The sequence below is a fragment of the Colossoma macropomum genome, unplaced genomic scaffold, assembly GCF_904425465.1.
Source record: "Colossoma macropomum unplaced genomic scaffold, Colossoma_macropomum, whole genome shotgun sequence".
In the NCBI taxonomy this organism is placed as follows: Eukaryota; Metazoa; Chordata; class Actinopteri; order Characiformes; family Serrasalmidae; genus Colossoma; species Colossoma macropomum.
This window is the reverse complement of record NW_023494802.1, coordinates 755389-780390: the sequence shown is the minus strand read 5'-3', so window position 1 is coordinate 780390 and position 25002 is coordinate 755389. Positions and strand designations below refer to the sequence as shown.

The 25002-nt window shown below is 40.9% G+C and overlaps 1 protein-coding gene across 1 annotated transcript in view; it reads left to right on the top strand.

The window, feature by feature from the left end:
- Window positions 1-25002, top strand: part of LOC118822071 (cadherin-4-like) — a 501575-nt gene that overhangs the window by 366924 nt on the left and 109649 nt on the right. Inside the window, exons 4-5 of the mRNA XM_036590895.1 lie at window positions 2872-3074; window positions 11958-12143. Of these exons, the coding sequence (XP_036446788.1) occupies window positions 2872-3074; window positions 11958-12143 (389 nt within the window). The remainder of the gene's footprint in view (window positions 1-2871; window positions 3075-11957; window positions 12144-25002) is intronic.

Here is a 25002-nt window from a genome sequence, read left to right as displayed (position 1 = left end):
TAAGGTATTGCTAGGCCATTGCTATGGTATTACAGGTGGTTGCCAAGGTGTTGTTAGGCCGTTGCTATGGTATCACAGGTGGTTGCTAAGGTGTTGCTAAGCCTGTTGCTATGGTATCCAAAATAGATGCCAAGGTGTTGCCAGGCCATTACTATGGTATCACAGGTGGTTGCTAAGGTGTTGCTAAGCCTGTTGCTGTGGTATCCAAAATAGTTGCCAAGGTGTTGCCAGGCCATTGCTATGGTATCACAAGTGGTTGCTAAGGTGTTGCTAAGCTGTTGCTGTGGTATCCTAAGTGGTTGCTAAGGTGTTGTTAGGCAATGCCTATGATATCCCAAGTGGTTGCTAAGGTGTTGTTAGGCAATGGAAATTATATTCCAGGGGGTTGCTAAGGTGTTGCTAGGCCTTCGCTTCGCTGTCCCAGGTGGTGGCTAAAGTGTCATTAAGCCTTCGCTACACTGTCCCCGGTGGTTGCTTGGCCGTTGCTATGGTGTCTCAGATGGTTGCTATAGTATTTATAGTTTGTTGCCATGGCGTCCTAAGTGGTTATACAGTGTCAGAAACCAGATAATCAAGTCTATTAGAGATTGTTAATAAAATTTGACACAGTTTGAGGAAAACATGTGATGATTTAGGAGGGCATTTAGCACCATGGTAATTAATTTATGTATTAGCTACATTAGCCTGATAGCTCCACTGCTTTGGGAGAAATTGCATACGTTTAATTTTTGGCTGAACTATCGCTTTAATGCTGACCTGCTTGGTGAGAGGAGTTTTACAGGGGATGCAGAGAAAACCTCTAACAGTGGGAGTACAATACATCCCGTTATAACACTAATTTGTCACGGCTCACACCATAAGCCAAAGCTAAATTATCCACGTTTGTTTGTTTGTTTGTTTCCTAGTGCAGGTGTCAGGCAGTGAGACTAGTGATGTGCATCAAAATGAGCAGATTAGTGATTGACATCGCAGTGGGGAAAAAATAAGTGCAAATCTGGTGGCAAAATCTCTCACTTAGCATAACAGCAGTGAAAGGCCACATGCCATATGGAGTTTATTCAGCAGTGTTAAATTGAATGACGCATTTGTTATTGAGTAAAATAGTATCTCCATCCAGCTTGCATTGATTTAATACTGATTTAGCCTCTCCCAGATAGAACAGAGGCAGATATAACAACATTTGCAGGATGCTTCCACTCACTGGCCACTTTATTAGAAACACCTACCTTTTGGTTTCACACAATTCCCAGCAAAGCACTGAGGTTTAAGAACAGTCTTCCTCAGTGCTGTTTAGCGTTCATTAGTTTCTCCACGAGTCACTTCGCTAATCTCCATGCGTGACCGAAAGTCCTCTCTTCAACAGTCATTGATTTTTCTATTTGAGTCCAGGTGCTGGACATGCTTCGTGTGTCTCCATTACCTGCTGTGTTTTCTCTCTAGGAGAGGAGGCTGATGGCAAAGGGCTCTCTCTCTCCACTACATGCTAATTTCCGCCATATTAGTAGCTAATTGGAATCGATAGTGGGGAGCGGTGGGCCGTGCTTCTGCCGGCGCTCGGATACACTCTGGCCATTTTGGGTTTCACTTCTGTGCCGCTTACGTTTGTTAGAGCCGAGGTACTTTAATAGCCATGCAAATTAATGATCTCAGGCTAATTACTGCAGGGAGCTAGCGGCCAGTGGCTAATCTGAGTGCAGAGAGCATCTTTATTAGATAGAGACATGCTGTACATTAATTTGAATGGAAATGACCAGTTCCTTGTTCATGTGTGGCTTCTGTGTGTTTGCAATTTGCCTTTTGGTACGAATGCATCCATACGATCTTTTTTGTTGTTGCAGTAACTGAGCAATTTCTTTCAGAATTAAAAAAGTATCTGTCAGTTGGGAAAGCCCATACTAATGTTCTTTGTTGTAATACGGCAGTGATGTTACTATTTAATACGGTCATATCATATGTTATAAAAAATTGGAATGACATATTGACATAATTAAAATGGTTTCCTCTTTTCTGTTAAAAGCCCTCAGTGACATTCATAAAACATTGAAAGTAATAGGAAAAACACGATGTATTGTGTATTTAAATATACAATGTATTTAAATGTATAAATCTTCTAAGACAGTTAATTGTTCATTAATTCATTCATCCATCTATCCATCCATCTAGCTGTCTAGCTATCAAGCTCACTTATGAATCACCTATACCCACATTACATTGTTTCAGGGCATTTTCTCAGATTTGGGTCCAGCAGACACCTTTTACACAAATACAGCTAACATTAATCTGCTATTTTTTGCAATAGTTTACATTCATGCACAATACTGCAATATTTCTTAACTGTACTGCGATAGCTAGCATCTAGCTGTGTAGCTGGTTCTGCCTGTTTGAACTCAGCAAGTAGGAAACTTTTTAGAGAGTATTCTGTACTACATTTTATTAATTTGCAATCAACTTGAAGTATGTATTTTCTGTTTGAGGAGTGTTAAATCTGTGGCTCCACCTGCTGACTGGGGACAGAAAATGTTCTCTTTTTCTCTCAAATCTGCAAAAGTTGTTTAATGTACTGAATTTGTGTTTTACTGCTTTGCTATTTGTAGCAGCCAATATTTTGTATCACAATATATTTGTATTAAATATTTTCATTCAATAATGTATTGATCTGTAATATAAATGAAATTTCAAACTGTTAAAAAAATCCAAAATTTCTCGGTTTTCCGAAATTGACAATTATTGACATGAATTTTTAGTTTAATACATCTTTTTCTGATTTTTCACAGAACTGTTACTTAATAACAGGACTTTTTAACTAACTCTCTCTCACAATCTCCCTCTCTCTCTCTCTCTCTCTCTCTCTCTCGCTTTCTCTCTCTGCAGTTCGTTTTGATGACTGTGTGGGTAAGGACAGTTTGAGGATGGTCAGCAGCGATCCTCGGTTCAGAGTGGAATCGGATGGCTCTGTTTATACACAGAAAGACGTTTTAGCCAGTCTGACTGGTCCGGTCGAATTTACAGTTACCGCACAAAGCAACACCTACATCTGGGAGACGACCGTCCAGCTAGAGTTACAGGAACCAGAGGTAAGAATTCAAAACAAACACAAGCCTAAACACACACACACTCACACTTGGGGGCAATTTAGCATGTCCAATTAGCCTAGCCGCATGTCTTTTGACTGTGAGAGGAAACCCACACAGACACAGGGAGAACATGCAAACTCTGCACAGAAAGGACCCTGGTCACCCGGCTGGGGAATCGAAACCCAGGCCCTTCTCGCTACCCACTGCGCATGAACACAAAAACTTTAAGATGTGTCTAAAGGTGATAATTCAACTGCATCAATTTTGGGATGTGATAATTGATTCATATGTGCAAGTTTCAAAAATGAACTAATTTTCTGGCCAAAGTAAAAAAAAATCATCATAAAGCATAGCACTGCGTTGATGGTCTGTATTCCATTCATTTATCAATTATCATTTATCTGATTATTCTGTACTCAGTATAGTTTTGAACGTAATTCTGAATTATACCGAAAAATTCAAATCAAATGGAAATGTAGTAAAAATTGAAATTTTATAATTCAATGAATACTGGTCAGAAGAAATGCAATTTGATATTAACCCAAATTAAACTGTAGTTTCTGTCTTCGTTTACGGTCAGCAATTGTAGCAAAGGTAGATTTATACATACACATGGACATTTTCTGTGCTTGAACATGAACTTTAATCTTAAATTCAACAAATCTTTAAAGGTTGAATTTTATTTTGACAGTCTGAGTGTGTGTGTGTGTGTGTGTGTGTGTGTGTTATGTGTCTGAGAAATGCTCTGCTGAGACAGGCTTTTTCCCTTTTCCCTCTGACTGCTGGAGTCTCAAGACAGCTGTGCGAGCGTGCAGTGTATCTGTTTCAGAGAGGGGACAATGTTGCCCTTGACTGTCAAATTGTCGGATAGTGACGGTCAGTGAAGTCAGGCTGAGAGTTTGCCTTGACCACTGAAAGACGATACTGCTAGATAGTAAGAACAAGGACTCTGATTAAATAACACCATCACCCAGACAAAACACTGTTACAGCCCGTCTAGGTTGGCTGCACCATAAAATAACGTCTCCCAAAATCCCTGATTTCAAATCCCCAGACGAATTTGTCTTTAAATCTACAGCACACAACTCATCTTTCTCTACCAAACACTGTCATTTTTCACTATACACAACATCTTTCTTTACCAAACACCCTCATTTTCCACTATACAAAATATCTTTTTTTCCCAAATACCTACATTCTCAACCACACATCCACATTTTCAGCCGAACACATCATTCACCACCAAACACATCTTTCTCCGCCAAAAACCCTCATTCTCTACCAAACACATTTTTCTCCACCAAACACCTTAATTTTCCACCAGACACATCATTCTCTATCAAACACCCTCATTCTCCACCAAACACATCTTTATCCACCAAATACCTATATTCTCCACCAAACACCCTCATTCTCTACCAAACACACTGATCTCCACCAAACACCATCATTCTTCATGAAACACCTCATTCTCTACCAAACATATTGATCTACACCACACCCCCTTTTTCTCCACCAGAAATATAATTCTCCGCCAAACACCCTCATTCACCATCAAACACAACCCCATTATCTACCAAACACCCTTATTCTCCACCAAACACCCTCATTCTCTACCAAACACATTGATCTCCACCAAACACCCTCATTCTCCACCAATGTCATTCTCTACCAAACACATCTATATCTACCAAATACCTACATTCTCCACCAAACACCCTCATTCTCCACCAAACACGTCTTTACCAAACACCCTCATTCTCTACCACATAAATCTTTACCAACACCCTCATTCTCCACCAAACATATTGTTCTTTACTAAACACCTTCATTCTTTACCAAACACATCTTTCTCCACCAACTGCCTACATTCTCCACCAAACACATGTCATTCTCTTTTAAACACCCTAATTTTCCACCAAACACAAAGAATACCAAACACTGTCATTCTCCATCAAACACAACCTCGTTCTCTACCATACACCCTCATTCTCCACCAAACACATTTTTACCAACACCCTCATTCTCCACCAAACACATTTTTACCAACACCCTTATTCTCCACCAAACATATTGTTCTCTACCAAATACCCTCATTCTCTGCCAAATACCCACTCATTCTCTACCAAACAGCCATGTTCTTCACCAAACACCATCATTTTCCACCAAACACAACACTGTTTAATAGCAAACACCTTAATTCTTTACCAAACACATACTAAATACTTGCATTCTCCACCAAACACGTAATTTCTCCACCAAATACTTACATTCTCCACCAAACACATTGATCTCCACCAAAAACCCTCATTCTTTACTACCAAGCACATCTTTCTCCACCAAACACCCTCATTCTCCACCAAACACATCTTTACCAAACACTCTCATTCTTCACCAAACACAACATTTTTACCAACACCCTTATTCTCCACCAAACATATTGTACTCTACCAAACACCCTCATTCTCTACCAAACACGCTCATTAATTCTCTACCAAACAGCCACATTCTCCACCAAACACGTCATTCTCCAACAAACACCCTCATTCTTTACTACCATACACATCTTTCTCCCCAAAACACCCCCATTCTCCACCAAACGCATTGTGATTCTCCACCAGACACCCTCATTCTTTGCTACGATACACATCTTTCTCCACCAAACACCCTCATTCTTTACCAAACACATCTTTACCAAACACCCTTATTTTCTACCAAACATTGTTTTTTACCAAACAGCCACATTCTTCATCAAACACCATACTTTTCCACCAAACACATTAATTCTTTACCAAACACATCTTTCTCTACTAAATACCTACATTCTCCACCAAACACAACGTCATTCTCTACCAAACACCCTCATTCTTTACCACCATACACAACATCTTTCTCTAACAAACATCCATGTTCTTAACCAAATATATTCATTGTCCACCAGATATAAGTTTTCACCACCAAGCAGCCTCATTCTCTACTGAACATCAACATTCTCTACCAAACACTTACCCACTTTGGTTTGGTTTGTGTGTGAGTGTGCACATGCAGGAGTCCTAGAGTCACCCCAGATTGTTTTCTTGTGTCAGCACTTCAGTCCTCCAGGTAAGTGTGTGTCTGTGTGATGGGGAGACTCTGCCAAAGTCGCCCACACGGAGACACACACACACACACACACACACATACACACACGCCCATGCCACCTTGTCTGATGGCGGCTGGCAGCCCAGGTGCAGGGGGTGTAATTTATTTACCAAGTTTGTCAGGCCACACAGGTAAGAGTCTAAAAATACCCAGAATTGATCTGCCGTCAACTCTGTTTGGCCTGAGAGAGAGAGAGAGAGAGAGCGATAGAGAGAGAGAGAGATAGAGAAAGAGAGAGAGAGAGGAAGAGAAGAGAAGAGAAGAGAAGAGAAGAGAAGAGAAGAGAAGAAGAAGAAGAAGAAGAAGAAGAAGAACTTAGAGAACCTTTAGACGTGTAGCAGTAGACAAAAAAAAGTCACAAGAAATTGCCTTTTTTATTAGGGCTTACTAAGACCTCTCTATCTATTTGCTTGTTTTGTTGGGTTTGGTTCAGTTTGGTGTTTGGAGATTGGTCTGGTCTGGTTGGTTTGGTTTGATCTGGTGTGATTTGGTTTGAATTGTGTTGGTTTAATGTGATTTGGTCTGGTTTGGTTTAGTGCATTTGAGTTTGTTTTGGGTTTGGTCTAAGGTATCCCTTAACCACGTATAGGTTAAGGTTTGATTGGGTTTGGGTTTCAATTGATTTGGTTTAGTTGAGATTGGTTAGCCTGGTTTGGTCTGATTTTATTTGTTTTGGTTTCGTTTGGTTTGAGGTTTGGTCTGGTTGGGTCTAGTTCGATTTTGTTTGATTTGTGTTGGTCTGCTTGGTTTAAATTGGTCTTTTATGATTTGATCTGGTTTGGTTAAGGTTTGGATGTGTTTGGTCTTCTTGTTTTGATTTGGTCTGGTTTGGTTTTTATTTGGTTTGATCTGCTGCAGGTTTGATTTGGTTTGGTCTGCTTGGTTTGATTTGGGTTTGTTTTGATCTCATTTAGTATGGTTTCATCTGCTTTGTTTGTTTTGGTGTGTTTTGGGTTAGGTTGGGTTTGGTCTTGTTTTGATTTGGGATGGTTTGTTTTGTGTTTTGATGAGGTGCAGGTTCGGTTTGGTTTGGTCTGCTTTGTTTAATTTGGTCTGTTTTGGGTGTGGTCTGTCATGGTTTAATTTTGTCTGTCTTGATTTGAATTTGGTCTGCTAGGTTTGATTCGGTCTGTTTTTGTTTAGTTTGGTTTGGTTTTGATTGTGTTTTTTTGTCTGCTTACTTTGATTTGGTCTGGTCTGCTTTGGGTTTGGTCTACTAGGTTTGATTTGGTCTGGTTTGGATTGTGTTTTTTCTCTGCTTGTCTTGATTTGGCCTGTCTTGGTTTGTGTTTGGTTTGGTCTGTTGTTTTGATTTGGTCTGTGTATTTGGCTTGATCTGGTTTAGTCTGTTTCAATTTGGTTGGGTTTGATCTGTTTTTGTTAGATCTGCTTGGTTTCATTTGGTCTGGTTTGTTTGAGATGCTTTGGTTTGGTTGGAGTTGTGCTGCATTTATTGCTGCTTTCATTAGAAAAAGTAAAAAGAGACCAAAGCTGATCTCTAAGTTTTGTTAGCACAGCAGCATTTACATACACACACAGACCCTGAAACCACTCCACTCAGAGTGTGAGTGTGGCCTCCTCTGAAATCCTGCACATTTCTGTAAATCCCTCTTGTTCCTTCATTCCCACATTCACTTTCATGTCCGCCTTTGATGGCATGCCAGCACACACACCGCACACCTGCCAAGATCCCTTATTTTCACCCTAACATCACTCCCGCCTTCCTGTCCTCCAGTGTGCCGGACACCTGGGCCGCATGCTTTTTCATCCATGGCTCCGTTTATCCATCCTCACCAGACCGCTCCTCCATAATCTTTCTCTCAGGGGAGTCCTTTGCGGTGTTTTTTTTGCTCTCCAGCCGGGACCTGTGTGTTCTGGCAGCATTCCCGGCCCGTCCCTGCCTGCTGCGAGCGGAGATTCACCCGTTTAATCCAGCCAGGTGCACATCTGTCTGAGCAGCTCCAGCTGCAGAAAGCCCGTCCAGCTGGCGTCTCGGTAGGATCCGCCGGTCGCTCTGCATAGGGGTGTGGAACGAGGGAATGTGCCTTGGTGTGCTGAGTAAAAGAAGAGACTTTTTACGGGGCTAAAGTCAACTTGTCATTCGCCAGCTTCTTGTTTGAATTTTCCTGTTCCACCTTAAATGGTGCCTGAGACACCAGAATGTAACTGCTGCACCATTTAAGGCAGAACGGGAAAATTCGAATGAGCTGGTGAACGAGAAGCGACGTGAGCCTCGCGACTTTTTAGTGTTTGACAGTTTCTCGTTGCAGATTAAACGTATCAGGAAACCAGCAAATGCAAATAAGTCCATTTGTCTCCAAATTATCGATGTTCATCTTAAATCTTTCTCTTTGCCGTTTCATTAGCTACTAGCTAAGCGAGATGGTTTTCTGCATTGCTATGGTGACCAGCAGTCTGCGTGCCACCCTTCAGGGTTAAAGGGTGAATTAGCAGATACACATTAACTCCAGCGTTTAAGACCATTTATTGTTAAAACTGTGTTAGACCGATCAGCAGAGCTTTATTTTACTGCAGAGGAGGATTATTTTATTTTTACCTACAAATCTAATTCTGCTGTGGAGCAGAAGCCGCATGTTGCCGACCCCTGGCCAAAACCGAATGTTTAAAGACATTTTCAGTGATGAAGGTGAATAATGCTCTGTTTTCCCTTCTCCTACTCTCTCTCTCTCTCTCTCTCTCTCTCTCTCTCTCTCCTTCTCTCTCTCTCTCCTTCACTCCATCTCCTCTCCCCCATCCCCAACTTCAGACGCTACCTGCTGTTTGAAGCGGGCCGTGATTCAGAGCAAACTGAACATGACACTTCCTCCCAGGAGAGCACACACACACCGTATGCCACCAGCAAACACACACACACTCACACACACACGCACTCTCAGCCTTAATTCAGCCTTGAACTCAGCTCCCCCCGGACATCTGTCTAATGAACACAGCCTGAAAGCCTTGTTTTCACTGGCAGCTACAACAGCACCTTCATCCACATCACAGAGCTCGTCTCCAAGAAAGTGCCAGAAAACGTACAGCACTGCAGTAATTACAGCAAACTGCTCGCAGGACTGCAGACCCTCCAACCAGCACCTGACACACGCACTGCTCCTCCTGCATCCTCACCCTCCTCACCTTCTCCTTCACCTTCTTCACCTTCTGCTTCTTCACTTCTTCACCTTCTTCTGTTTCTCCTTCTTCTTCACCTTCTTCTCCTTCACCTTCTTTCTCTTCTTCTTCTTCTTCTTCTTCTTCTTTGTCCTGCTTCTTCACCCTCTGCACCTTCTTCTCCACCTGTTTTCTCTTTTTCTTTTTCTTCTTCTTCTTCTTCACCTTCCTCACATTCTTCTCCTTCACCTTCTTTTTCTTCTTCACTTCTTCTTCGTTTTCTCCTTCTTCTGTTTCTTCTTCTTTTTCTTTACCTTCTTCTTCAACTTCATGTTCTTTTTCACTTTCTTCTACACCTTAACATGTTTTTTCTTCATCTTCACAGTTCTTCTTCACCTTCATATTCTTCATTTCTTCAGCTTCTTTTTCTTCTTCTTTCTCCTGCCTCTTTACTTTTCTCACCTTCTTCTTCACCTGCTTTCTCTTCTTCTTATTATTCTTCACCTTCCTTACCTTCTCTTCCTTCACCTTCTTTCTCTTCTTCACTTCTATTTCTGTTTCTCCTTCATCTACTTCTCCTTCTATTTCTTCACCTTCTTCTTCACCTTTGTGTTCTTTTTCACCTTCTTCTACACCTTAACATTCTTTTTCTTCATCTTCACAGTTCTTCTCCTGCTTCTTCTTATTATTAATCTTCATCTGAACATTCTTCTTCTCATTTACCTTCTTTTTCTTGTTTTTACCTTCTTCACCTTCTTCACTGTGTTCTTCTGTTTCTCCTTCACCTTCTTCACCTTCTCCTTAAGCCTCTTTTTTCTTTTTTACCTTTCTCACCTTCTTCTCCTTTCCCTTATTTTCTTCTTCTTAAATTTCTTCACCTCCTTCATCTGTTTCTTCTTCACCTTCTTCTTCTTCTTCTTCTTCTTCTTCTTTCTCTCCCTGTAGACTGTAGACCACCACTCTCAACACCTGAACTATCTAAGTAAACTCTATAAACTATATAAACACCATAAACTATCTCTACTACTTTTCCTTCTGCTTGCCCTTCTTCTCCTTTTCCCTCTTCATCTTCACCTTTTTCTTCTCCACCATCTTCATCTTCTTCTTGTCGTTGTCTTCTTCTTCTTTTTCTTCTTCTTCTTCACCTTCTTTCTCTTCTTCTTCTTCTTCTTCTTCACCTTCTTTCTCTTCTTCTTCTTCACCTTCTTTCTCCTCTTCTTCTTTTTCTTCTCCTTCTTCACCTCAACATTCTTCTTCTTCTTCTTCTATGTCTTCTCCTTGTTCTTCTCTTCATCTTTCTTCTTTTCGGTCTTTTTCTTCTTCTCCTCCACCTCCTCTGTCCTTTCCTTTGTCATCTTTTTCTTCACCTTCTTCTTCTCTTCTCCTTGTTCTTCTCTGTGTCCTCTTTCTTCTTTTCCCTTTTCTTCCTCTCCTGCTCCTCCTTCCTCTTCTTCCCTTTTTCTCCTTCCTTTTTTATCTTTTCCACTTGTTCTCCTTCTTCTTCTTCTGCTTTCTTCTTTGTGGTCTGATCTGTTCCTCCTCTGTTGTTTCCACACCTCCTCCCTCCTGCTTTAATATGAAGTGGTTGTATCAGACAGACAGTGGAGGGAAAGTTAAATATAATATTGGGAAAGAAATTAAAACATGGCTTTGTGTGTGTAAATGAAAAGTGATCGAGCTCCCCAATACCATATCCATCAGAATTAATAACGCAGATTTAATTTACTCCCGGGAAATACATCCCCACCTCTCTCTCTCTCTCTCTCTCTCTCTCTTCTCTCTCTCTTTCTCTCTCCAGGCTCTCTCTCCCTCTTATTCCCTCTCTCATATACAACACATTTGAAGAACCATTTCACCATGCAAAGAACCATTTTAGCATACCATTTTCTTTACTAAAGAACCCTTGAAGAACCATCTTTTTAAGAGTGTACCATTGAAAAGGTCTCAGTATCTGCATCTATGTAGAACCAGAACACTCAAAAAACCCTTTGCTTGATTTAGTGGTTCTTTTAATAGTGAAATTGTTGATTGATGGAGAATGTGTTGTAAAAAGATTCAGAAAGGTTCTATATAGAACCATATACAACACACCCCCCATCACACTGAATAACCATTTCACTATGCAAAGAACCCTGTAATCATTCGAAGTGTTCTTTGAGTGTTCATAGTTCTATATAGAACCATTGTCTGTACTAAAGAACCCTCGAAGAACCATCTTTTTTAGGAGTGTACTGCAGGCAGAAATGGATGCACGGTGAGCATAAATGTGAAGGTAGCAAAATTGGTTAAGAGCACCAGTAGCAAGTGTATTTCTGTCTGTCGATCAGACGATCGCTTAGTCGATCAATAGTCATTCTGTTGACGCTGTCCTCTGTCCTGCTGGTTGCTCCTGACGTACGTTGTGTCTAAATATAGTGGCGCGGGGGCCGAGGCGGCGCGGCCCTGCAGAGTGAAGGCAGGTGTGTTAATCCTGATGACGGTGAGGAGAGTTTTTTACAGCTGGCTGTAGACGACAAGGTGAAGAAGAGAGTCTGCGTCCGTCTGTTAGTGAGAGAGGTTTATCACGCCTGTTACCGCCTCCATCCCTCGCCTTCGTCCTCCTTTCATCTCTTTCCTTTTTTATTTTTGCAGGAAATGACAGGTAATTACATGGGAAAGGAAGTCGAGGACGCCGGGTCACTTCCTGTGGTCGTCAGGTTTCCACAGCAACCAAACCCCAGTGTCGGTGGGCTTCGGAGGCAGAAGAGAGACTGGGTCATCCCCCCCATAAACGTCCCGGAAAACTCACGAGGACCTTTCCCCCAGATGCTTGTCAGCGTAAGTCTGATTATTTGTTTGTAAAGAAAAAAAATATATATATAAATAGCAAAACAATACAGCACCACCCAGAATGACTGACATCCATGGTAATAATACTAAGTTACATTTAATAAGATAAAAGTGTCTTTGTTGTTTATGAATATTGACATAACCCTACATAAATGTTTATAAATGTTTATTCTAATAGCGTCTGTCATAAAGGCTACTTTAGCTAACTTTGATCAAAACTGGCAAATGTAACCTTTATAGCAAATTATGCCTATTGGAATGACCATTTGTAAACATTTATGTAGGGTTATGTCAGTTGTCATAACAAGCTTATGTAGGTGTCATATAGCTTTAGGAACAGAAACCTACAGTAAAGCGTTGCTGAAATGTCTTCTTAAGAACAGTTAGTGAGGGAAGCTTCATCTGTTTTAAGCATGTAAGCCGCACAAAAACGGTCTGTTTTGAATACGCGGTTTCTGTAATGTGACAAAAACCAACACGTTTTGCGTACAGTCGTGTGAAGTTTGGGCATGAAAATTAGTTTAAAAAAACTGTACATTTTAATGCACCATTACTGTTTATTACTGAATTGATAAAAATACAACACGTCAAATATGCAAAGGGTTAATCATGCAAAGGTTTCTTTGAGTGTTCTTGGTTCTATATAGAACCACTTTATTTACTGAATAACCCTTGAAGAACCATCTTTTTAAGTGTGTTGTAACAATGGAAGAACACTTTTTGGTGCTATGTAGAACCCTTTTTAAAAAGGTTCTATATAGAATCATCTACAGCACATTCTACATCAATTTGAAGAACCGCTTCACGATGCAAAGAACCCTTTAATCATGCAAAAGGGTTCTTTGAGTGTTCTGGTTCTATATAGAATCATTTTATTTACTAAAGAACCCCTAAAGGCCCATCTTTTTTAAAGAGTGTAGGGTAAGACAGGATAAACTAAGGTAAGGATTGCATTTTTGTTTGATCTTGAAAGACCAAGTAAAAACAGATATAATTTAATATGAATTTGATATAAAAATCATATTTACATGTGTGTAAAGTGTGCAAATTGTGGGGGGCTTACATCGCATTTATCATTTATCTTAAGATCTTCGTGATTTTTTTGTCATGAAGAATAAAAAAACAAATGTCAATCATTTTTCAAATCTGATTGTATGCGTCTTTCTATGTGTTTTGGATCCAATATAAAATATATGATATATTTTATCATATAATTGTCAGGTCATTTAAGTGACACGCTATAAAAAAAAAAAAACACTGACATAGTAAACATTTCTAATGTAGTACATAAAGGCAAATCAACAGCATTCAAAAACAGCCAAAACAGCCCAAGACTCACAAGGGTTAAAGATGTGCTGTTTTCTTATGACAGCAATAAATACACCACAATATAAAGCAGTCACTGTAAGTATGTGATCCATCCAGTTTATAATTCTCTCATAACTCTCAACGAAGGCTTATATTTCTCTCCTATTTTCAGTGTCAGACTAATAAACAACAAAGACAGCCTTTTTTCTCTCGTCTTTACCAAGGGTGCCAATAATTCTGTGCAGTCTGTGTGACTGTATGGAGCCACATAGATCTTTCTCAATTGGGCAATTGAATCCCACTCATCGGATTACCCTGGACCCAGCTGTATGGATTTTTTTATTGTTTTTGTATCTGACTCGAGGCATTTTTGACGTTTGCTGGAGTTCACAGAGGAGAGGGTCATCCAGAGAGCTCTGCCGCTGCACGGCCTGCAGGGCTGCAGCATAGCCTCATGGGAATGCATGCAAGACCCACGCTAAGCAGCTTAGCATATATTAGCCGCCCCGTTCGCTAGCTCTCGTAATGAAGAGGCTTTGGAGGTGATTAGACTGTGTCACCCTGATGTGATTATGGCTGTGTTGTGATGGTCTACTGCAGGAACAAGAGAGTGTGCTTCAGCTGCGGCTAAATGGGGAAAAAAAAGCTTCTAAATCAGTGACTTCCTGTCCTGGCTTCTGGGACGTCCCACACACAAAGCACACCCACATATTAACCATAGCAAAAATTCAGATTTACAGATTTTTGTATGATTTTCCCATTTATGGATCATCTCACTGAAGTCAGAGTTGAAACCACATTTTGGATTTTTTAACTGTCTTCGATTTATTAAAACAATCATAACACTACTAATACTTTACTAAATGTTTCAGTAGTGACAATTCTCAATGTTTCACACTGATTTTCATGCTTAAACATTTATTTCAAAACAATGGGATCTAACTGCTCATGATGTGGCCATGAGGGACAGGAATGCAGTCTTATTTCTAGCTCTAAAATCCACGGGCGTGGCTAAAATAAGCCTCCGTCTACCGATAAAAACTTTGTGTTTCGAAAGTGACAAACATTTTTTTTTTATTTAAATGTATCATTATTGATAAATATAAACGTTTCAACTTAAATAAGGAAAAACACTTTTATCCTTTACTTTTGTGAGCCATTGCTGAAGCAGTATTCTAAAGTCATACTGTATCTTCCTTGGCCAATAAAACCAAAAACTACACAAAATACTTTTAAAAGCTGTTTAACTCAGTATCCACTACAATTAACAATTTGGTAAAAGAAAAAAAAGTGCAGTAACAGTCAACAGATCAGTCAACATACAGGCCTAGTAAGCTCCCCAGACAAAAAATTAGACACCTTGCATGTTTAAGGTGGTAGTAACTTCCGGCTGCTGCAGATGGCGTTGCTCGAGAATAATCGGCCTATAAATCCCTGCAGGGTGGGTGAAGGGATTCATGGATTGAGAAGAGGTGGTACAGTGCAGTGAATGTCCCGTTCGATGTGTGGAAAAAGGGTCGCAAAGCAGATGTTAATGATTGGAAAAAAGGAGTGATTGCATTTGGGCGTGCCAAAGGCCACAGTGTGAAGGAAGTAGCCTAATTTGCAGGTGTATCGAAGCGTACGGTCATACAGGTCAACCAGCAGTGGCAAAATTCCAGTCTACAGGAAATTTTTCTCAGAATTGTGGCCGAAAGGCGAAACTGACTGACAGGGATTGCTTCACTTCCAGGCAGTAACTGCTTCTAGAAGTCAATGCAGGTCCTTCACAACCAATTTCTGAAAGAACACTGCAAAGGGAGCTGCATATCATGAAAATATGGAGCAGAGTGGCACGCAAGAGGCCTTTGTTCACTTCTGCTCACAAAGTTGCCCGGTTACAGTGGGCGAAGAGACACAAAAACTGGACCGTTCATGACTGGAAACATGTTATCTTGTCAGATGAATCTCGATTCTGCCTGTATGTGAGTGATGCCTTCAATGAGGACTGCATGCAAGGTGTGGTTCAAGCTGGAGGAGCTCTGTGATGTTCTGGGGGTGTTTTAATTTCATTAAAACGGGTCTTTTGGTTGAGGTGACCGTAAATTTGAACCACAGCGCCTACACTGAGGTGCTGGACACCCAGGTTTTGCCTTTTGCTGATCATCTTACCGAGGAACATAACATTCCTATCCCTGTATTCCAAGATGATAATTCTCATGTTCACAGGGCTGCAAATGTGACCGACTGGCATGATGAACATTCAGGAGCATTCACACATTTGAATCCTCTTGAAAATCTGTGGGACTACCTGGAACAAGAAGTAAGACACCACGGAAGGCATCCACGAAATCTGGCCAAACTGCACAATTCTTTGATGCGAGAGTGGCTGAACATTGATGTCCCTTACATCCAGAAACTTGTCCAGTGCATGCCAAATCGAATCACAGCTGTTATTCGTGCTCGTGGAGGTATTACATGCTATTAGGTACGTTTCAGTTTTTGTCCCGAGAGCTTATTTGGTTGAACTATAAAACATGGACTTTCAGCATAAAGTTCTCTGTTTTGAGAAGGTAAATACATAATGAACGTTATCACTCATACAACTAAGGTTAGCTTTCTGGTGTGTTGCTTACAATACTTGCTTTATTGATATGTTCCTTCCATTTTGTAGCTCGAACGCATGGAGATCGAAAATGACACAATTCCGAGATCCAACTTCCAGCTTCCGAGCCATGTTAAATGCAGCATAAGGCCTGGAAAAATCTCTTGAAGGGAAAAGTGCTGTTGTTTAGCAGCTTGAGCCTTTTCATTTCCATATTACTATTCAGCACGAGCCTCGCACACTTTTGCATTCCTGCTGGATCCATGAGGGGAGCCACACGAGGATCTTAGATTGCAACAAATTACATGTCAGCAAAAAGTCGCAAGTTTTTGCAGAGCATGAAGGATAAACAGCATGTTGAAGCACAGAGTGGAGGGTTTGTTGTGAATTTGTAGGAGCTGTTAAGAAACAAAAAAAGGAGCATGAATAAATAAAATCTCCCATAAATATTCGTCTTTGGCAGGTCTTTGTGATGTCATTTGATTCCTGAAAAACATCACAACCCAAAGGCTCCTTTTGCGCTCGAGCTTTTTTAGTGTTTAGTGTTTAGTTTTGTTGTGTTTTTCTTTTATCTATTTAGTATCTTCACACACTATCTTTTGTTCTTTGTGGAGTCTTTTACAGTTACTGTACTGGCCTCTTTTTTACGTTTGTTTTGTTTTTTATTTGTTCAGATACTTTTACATCATCCTTTGTTATTCTCTTCTTAGAGTCTTCTGCCACTTTTTGGTAAATATTGCAGAAGAAGCACTTTTTGTCTGCTCTTTCCTCCCTCTTTCTCTTTAACTCTCTCCAGCTCTTGTCTCATCCCAGGGGGCTCGGTGGTCAAAGAAGCCTTTCTGCCTTTGTTGTAGAAAAAGGAGAAAGGAAAAGAGAGAAAGAGAAAGAGAAAGAAAGCGAGAGAAGTGTTTTTAAGTATCTGTCAGGCTTCCATGGGGTTCCTTGTTAGAACCCAAAGCTGCAACTCCTCAGAGAAATGGCCCTCTGCTGTGTGGGGTCAGTTGAAAAACCTCTGAGAAGGAAGAAAGAGAGAGAGCAAGAGAGGCCGAGTTAAAGAGAAATCAAAGGCATGTTTCAGAAGCTTGAACGCGGCCAGTGAAATCCACTCGTGTGCTGTAAATAGGGCCGTGATGTGAGCGGGAGTAAACAGGGACCCAGTGAGCCGTGCTTAAGGCTGGTGTCGAGCGCTCTGGACTTTAACACTTCCTCCGCCTTTAATAATGTCTGCAGGGCAAAGCCGGCCACCCACCGCCACACAGGAATTTTAACAAGGGGGCCTCGGCGCTGGCTGTTGTTTTTCTCTCGAGGTGGAGCTGGTGGGGATTCGCTGGGAGATCACAGCGGGGCGAGCTGTGGGTTCATGTTCAACTGCTTTTCATTATAGGATTCTGTTTTTTTTGACAAGATCAACTCCAGAACATCTGTAAAAAACACCAGGAAAGCTGGTGTCTCAGTTCTGCCTCTGATTTTGTCTTTCCTCTGGGGAAGCTGCTCTGCCCCAAAACAAAGACACAGTTATTAGCAGTTGTCATCAGTATTAACATATCAAAAGCAAATTTTGCAAAGCACACATTCCTGCAGCTGGTGTTTCATGTTGGTGCGCTGCTTCCAGCATTTTTATTCAGTCAGTGACAGCAAACATCAGCAGTGGCAGAAAACATTGCTCAGTGCCAGTAAACATCGTTTAGTGGCAACAAACATAATTAGTGGCAGCAAACATCAGTCAGTGGCAGCAAACACTGGCCAGTAGCAGCAAACATTGGCCAGTGGCAGCAAACATTGGCCAGTGGCAGCACACATCAGTCAGTGGTAGCAAACATCAGTCAGAGGCAGCAAACATTGGTCAATGGCAGTAAACATTTATCAGTGGCAGCAAACATCTGTCAGAGGCAGCAAACATTGGTCAATGGCAGTAAACATTTATGAGTGGCAGCAAACATCTGTCAGAGGCAGCAAACATTGATTATTAGCAGCAAACATCAGTAAGGCAGTAAACATACACAAATCAGGCATAACATATGACCACCTCCTTGTTTCTATGCTCATTGTCCATTATATCAGCTCCACTTACTATATAGGTGCCCTTTGTAGTTCTACAATTACAGACTGTAGTCCATCTGTTTCTCCGCACACTTTGTTAGCCCACTTTTACCCTGTTCTTCAGCGGTCAGGCCCCCCATTGACCCTCACCGAGCAGGTACTATTTGGGTGGTGGATCATTCTCAGCACTGCAGTAACACTGATGTGATGGTGGTGTGTTAGTGTGTGTTGTGCTGGTATGAGTGGATCAGACACAGCAGTGCTGCTGGAGTTTTTCAAACACTGTGTCCACTCACTGTCCACTCTATTAGACACTCCTACCTTGTCAGTCCACCTTGTAGATGTAAAGTCAGAGACGATAGCTCATCTGCTCCTGCACAGTTTGTGTTGGTCATCCTCTAGTCCTTCATTAGTGGTCACAGGATGAGCGTAGAAACAAGGTGGTCATAATGTTATGCCTGATCGATGTAAGTGGTGGCAGCAAACATCGATTAGTAGCAGAAAACACTGATCAGTGGCAACAAACATCACTATGGCAGTTAACACAAGTTAGTGGCAGAGAACACTGATCAGTGGCAGCAATCCTTGGTCACTGACACCAAACATCCATCAGTGACAGCAAAGAATCCCTCAATGGCAGCAAACATGTATCTGTCTGTCTGTCTGTCAGTCTGTCTGTCTGTCTATTAATCAGCCTGTCTACCAGTCTGTCTATCAGCCTATCTATCTATCTATCTATCTATCTATCTATCTATGTCGATCTATTGATCTATCTGTCTGTCGATCTGTCTGTCTATCTATCTATCTATCTATCTATCTAGGATACATGCTAAGGTACTTGCTATCTTTTATTTGACACTATCCATCTAGCATTTTCATTTCATTGTAATGGGTAACTAATTGACTTAGCTTGCATATTGTTAATAAAGTCACCCATCTGTGTTCTCTTAAGGTTGTGTGAGGTTCATCTTCCTAAACCTCACTGCATAACATAAAGCTTAATGGCCAAACAGTGATTAGAGTATGAAATGTAGAACTGATTAGATTAGCTACTGTGTTTCTTCTAATTGAAGATCTCAGTAAATAACAGTGTTACAGATTTAGCTTTCAGACGTAGGTCTGACTGGATTAAAACCAAAGTACCAGCCTGCAGTTTTCCTGAGAGAACGTGAGAGGAGAGATAGAGAAAGAGAGAGAGAGAGACTCCATTACTCATAGCAAGGCTGGCTGGCGCTGTCTGATGTCTACCTTGCCTAATGACCTATGAAGCCAATCCGTGGTGTAATGGGATGTTTTGTCATGTGTCTGGAGGATGAGTGACACTGCTCTGTCAGAGAAGGGAACCGTGTTGGTGGGGAAAGAGAGAAGAAATTTCCTATTTTATCTTCCGAATCAGTGCTAGGAAACTTTGCTGACGGATTTTTCACATTGTAAACATTCAGTTCTAACTCAGTTTGGTTTATTATTGCCTTTTCTATGTAAAAATGCAGCAAAACCTCCTACAATAAACCCTTTAGATGTCAATCTGTCAGTTTGCTAATCTAATCAAATATAATGTATTTTATTTCATAGTAATTTATGTAATGTTTATTTCTACCTTTTTATTTCCACATAAGACATGACAAGACTGTACACACAACAATAACTTTTCATTCAAATTCTAATCATAATATAATATCATACAAGTGTGGTATGGATTCAGAAATATTTGATATAAAACTGCACTGCAATAGTTTCTGAGGGAGCATTCACACACATTCACATCATTGTAGAAAAACTATTATTGATTTGTTAAAGTAACATAAAAGACTTTAGACACGTGAAGTATATTTGTATTAATGTGTTGTTGCTTGATCAAAATGGTAGTAAAATAATAGTGAGTATTATTTACATATCACGAGAGGCAGTTTCAGTTATACTGAGAGGGGTTTTGGTTGTACTGAGAGAGGTTTTGGTTGTACTGGGAGGGGTTTCAGTTGTACTGGGAGGAGTTTCAGTTGTAATAGGAAGGGTTTGGGGTATATTGGGAGGAGTTTTCATTGTACTAGAATTAGTTTTGGTTCTACTGGGAGAGGTTTGTGTTGTACTGGGAGGAGTTTTGGTTGTAGTAGGAGGGGTTTGGGGTGTACTTGGAGGAGTTTTGGTTATACTGGGAGAGGTTTGAGTTGTACTGGGAGGAGTTTTGGTTGTACTGGGAGGGGTTTCGGTTGTACTAGGAGGGATTTGTATTTTCTGTGAGGAGTTTTGGTTGTAAAAGGAGGGGTTTTGGGTGTACTTGGAGGAGTTTTGGTTATACTGGGAGGGGATTGTGTTGTACTCGTAGGGATTTTGGTTGTACTGGGAGTGGTTTTGGTTGTACTAGGAGGAGTTCTGGTTGTTATATGTGTCTTGGAGAGACGGATGTGTTTAGGCTGCTATACCATGTTCAACTGCGTCTCAGCCTCATCCAGATATGAAGTGACTAAATTTCTGTTTAATTTAGTTATTGAGACATAAATAAAGTAATTTAGAGTGGTTTGGTGTGAAATAGTTGATAGAGACTCTTTCTTTACAGGATTTCTCTTATCCTTTACAGGATTTCTTTACAGTGGTGGTGATAGGAACCAGGGGTCACCATGACTACAACTCAAATACAGCCATTTCATTTACAATCCAAAACAACCAGTGAACCTACACGTATCTTCACAGTTTTATACGGAATGTAGTTGATGGTAAAATAGTGATACACAATGTCGTGAAACAGTGTCTCAGATATAAGGCAGACTATTAACAACCTTTTCGTATAATAGCTTTCTGTGAGGGACAGTTAATGTGGCAAACAGGCCCATTTTAGGATTATAACGGCTAACAATAATAATAATAGTGAGCTCTGACCTGTATACTAATTTGAGTTTATTTATAGATTTTCAGACTCAACAGTAGCCATGCTTGTTTGTTAGCGATTTATTTTCGTTAAAGTGAGCTAAATCGCTCTTCACTAATCAACTATTGGGTGTTTTGGGGGCATGTTTATGCAGAGCTGTAGGCCAGCTCTAAACCCCAAAACAGCCTAAAACTGTTTTAAAACTGTAAAAAATCATTCAGCCACATATTAACAGTCTAATTGGTCGCTATTCTTTTGGCCCTGATTGAGAGGGCAGATAGAGGATGTGCATGAGCAGTTTGATATGTCATATTATATATTAAATGTATATATTGTAGCCACTCGGCACATTAAACCATGTTATGACACATTCTGTTGATGGGGAAAAAATATTAAAAAATGAAATTGGAATGCAAATCATTTTGCATGTCTTTATTATTTATATCATGTCTGAGCTGCTTGAAATTTCAGTACCTCCAACTTAGCCTTTAAAATCAGGCTTATTACATATTAAGGCTTATTATTCAGTAACTACAGGGACTTCAATTCAAAACTGGCTGAGCTATTCTTAGGTTATAGAAGTGTGCAATAAACTTTGGGCCTGCCGACGGATCCTGGCCTTTTAAGGTGTTAAAACACCTTCCCGCATCCGTGGTGAAGGAGCTTTTAGAGGCAACTCTAAAAACTCTTCACACATCTGGTTCCCATCACCACCACTGTTTTCCCATTAAAGCGAAAAAGAGCAAGAGTGAATGGACCAAGCCGCCCAGCATCCACTGCAGGGCTTGTGATTTTGTTTACAAACCGGACATTTCTGTTTGTGTGGCAGTCGTGGCGTCTCTTCAGTTGGCTTTAAGCTCCATAACAATCTGAGGAAACACACTGAAGAGGGTTTTGGGAGGCTGTAAGAGCGTGTCTCATTTCAGACTAAAGGGTGGGCCTGAGAAACACGCCACTTGTAGAGCGAGTAAATTCTCCGGCTTCTACACAGGTGCGCTTTGTCATTTTCTTTTCTTCTTCAGCCAAACAATCATCAATGACACGTAAGAGCCATTGATTTTTTTCCTTTCCTTCAGAGGATTTTTTTTTTTTGAGTGTCCATTGATCTTCACACTCCTCCAGCAGTGGAGGGCCATTGATTTCTCCCTCTTTCTCTCTTTCTTTGTTTCTCTCTGGTAAATAAAGTCTTAACCCTGGTCCAGATTTTGCACACGCTACAAGAGAGCTTTCCCCAAAGGGTGCACTTACTAATAAACAGCTTGCTCTCAGCACTATATGCTGCGTTTTGCCTGCATCTTGAATGAAAATGCACTTTCTCCGGCACTGTCTGGGGGATAAATGGGTGTAAGTTGAATATATTGGCATTCATAACCCACCTATTCACTGGAAGAATTGGATTGCATTGTAAACAAACTGCCTACTGTAAATGAGATTTGTGCTCAAGCCGCGTCTCGTGTAAGTGCTGAGGCCGACTTCTTCACCAGAGATGCTGTTTGCGAAGCGTTTTCTTTGTCTGTTTATGTTTTTATTTTTTTATTTTTTACATCCTATTACTTCTCCATCCATTGTGGTTCAAAGACGGCTTTGTTTGCCTGCAGCGAAAGCTACCTGAGGACAGTCTGCTTTGATAGAAAACGAATTACAGCAGACGCTTTAAAAGAGCAAACAGCGATAAGTTGCGTAATTACACGGTGAAGACGAGCCAGACGGCTGTTTTTCTGAACTCCGCCTCGGACCCCGAAGATTGAGCCCGACGCACTAGCCTCATGTCTTTCATTAAAAAGATGTAGCTCTGTCCTTTAATATACTTCAGCAAACATTACACTGACAGACACACGGCAGCAGAAGAAGCATTGTGCCTTCCCCCTCGCAGCCTCGGGCCGAATAAATGTGCCGTTGCTGCTGCTTCATGGCTAATTTTCAAAAGCCGCTATCGATTTTGTGAGAGGGAACGTTCTGACGCCAACATTTATTCTTTCACCCGCTTTCTGCATCTCCCTGGAGCTCAGTCAGACAGGAGGCTACTTTAGATTGGAGAGGTCATCTGAGGGCTTCTTAAAGTGTGGGTCCACTACGTAAGGTGGTTGGTGGTAAAAGCCTTCCATTAGTGTGCAAAACCACATCCACCTCACTGAAGAACCAATACTTTTACTGGCCACTTTATTAGAAACATTTACCTTGTTCCTCCTCTCACTGGCCACTTTATTAGAAACACCCACCTGGTTCTTCCTCAAACTGGCCACTTTATTAGAAATCCCCACTTTGTGCCTCCCCTCACTGGCCACTTTATTAGAAACACTCAACTTGTGCTTCCCCTCACTGGCCACTTTATTAGAAATAGCCACCTTGTAGGTCCACTCACTGGCCACTTTATTAGAAACACCCATTCCACTAGCTGGCCACTTTATTAGAAACACCTACCTTGGGCTTCCACTTACTGGCCACTTTATTAGAAATACCCATCTCGTTCTTCCCCTCACTGGCCACTTTATTAGAAACACTCACCTTGTGCTTCCACTAACTAGTCACTTTATTAGAAACACCTACCTTGCAGATTCACACAGTGGCCACTTTATTAGAAACACCTACCTTGGGCTTCCACTCACTGACCACTTTCATAGAAACACCCACATTGTTCGTCCACTCACTGGTCGCTTTATTAGAAACACCCACCTTGTGACTCCCCTCACTGGCCACTTTATTAGAAACCCCAACTTGTGCCTCCCCTCACTGTCCATTTTATTAGAAACACCCGGCTTGTGCTTCCCCTCAATGGTCACTTTATTAGAAACACCCAACTTGCGCTTCCCCTCACTGGCCACTTTATTAGAAACACCTTAAATATCCACTGTATTGTACAATTACAGACTAGTCCATCTGTTACCGCATATCTCTGCCCCCTCTACCCCGCTCATCAGTGGTCAGTTTCTGATCAAATAGCCATTGGATGTAGGTACAAGGTTTGTTCACTTGATGAAACTGGCAGTGTAATGCATATACTGTCTTAGCTATTATCTCTAATTGTGTCCTTCATTACTGGAGGTAGAGCACAGAAACTTTAAACTTCATCTTTAAGACATTATGGGAAGAGACGTGTGCATTATGGAGCAGAAGTTTTATGGCAGCTTTGGGTGCTTTTGAGATAAACCGAGACTCATCAGCAGCGACTCAGTACAATGATTCCTCTGGGCTTGATTAAAGGTGGAGGATGGAACGGATCATTTATGAACGCATTTGCTAAACTGTTTTATTTTGTTTTTAATAGCTGTGTGCTTGATTGCTACACAGGGATTTGACTTTTGTGGGTTTTTCAATGCAGTGCATGAGTTATACATTCAGACCATGGCCAGTACAGCCTCACAATGCCAGGCCATTAGACGACAGAATAACGTCTTAAAGCTGTGAGAGAGTTTTCAGGGCCATATTGAGTGCTGTGTAATTGGATTTTAAAAGACCAGTGGGCGTCAGAGCTGGACAGGAGAATTAAAGCTGGACAAGACAGACAAAGCAAGGATTGATGTGACTTTCCAGTGAAAGTGATGATTCAGAGGTCTTAAAGCAGAGGTTGGAGAATTACACTTTCCTTTATCAGCACTTTAACTCTCTCTTGTATCTCCACCTTAAGCGTGTTAGAGCTAGGCCTTTAGCCATAAATGTCAAAACTCATGTATGATAATACGGTTTTCTGCTAGCACCTTTGTGGGGTTTCTAATAGTTTGTTAGCACATGAACATATTTTGTCAGTTCTACTTTAACCCTCTCAGACGTACATTGTGTGCGACATCAAAGGACGTCATTATAAAGAATAAATCTCTAGAAAGCTGGCTAATATTTTGCCATCTTAATTAAGGGCTCTGATGTGATCATATCTCTTTCAGCAGCTTTGTAATCCAGCCTTGAACTGCACTGTCTTTTTGGCGAGTTTGTAAAATAAATCCATAATAACAAATCCAACATTGAATGTCTTCTGTGATTATGTATCCATTTCTCCGTGTTGAAAAGAGTTATTGTTGTTTGTTAGCATGGCTGTTAGTCATCCACTGACACTTTGG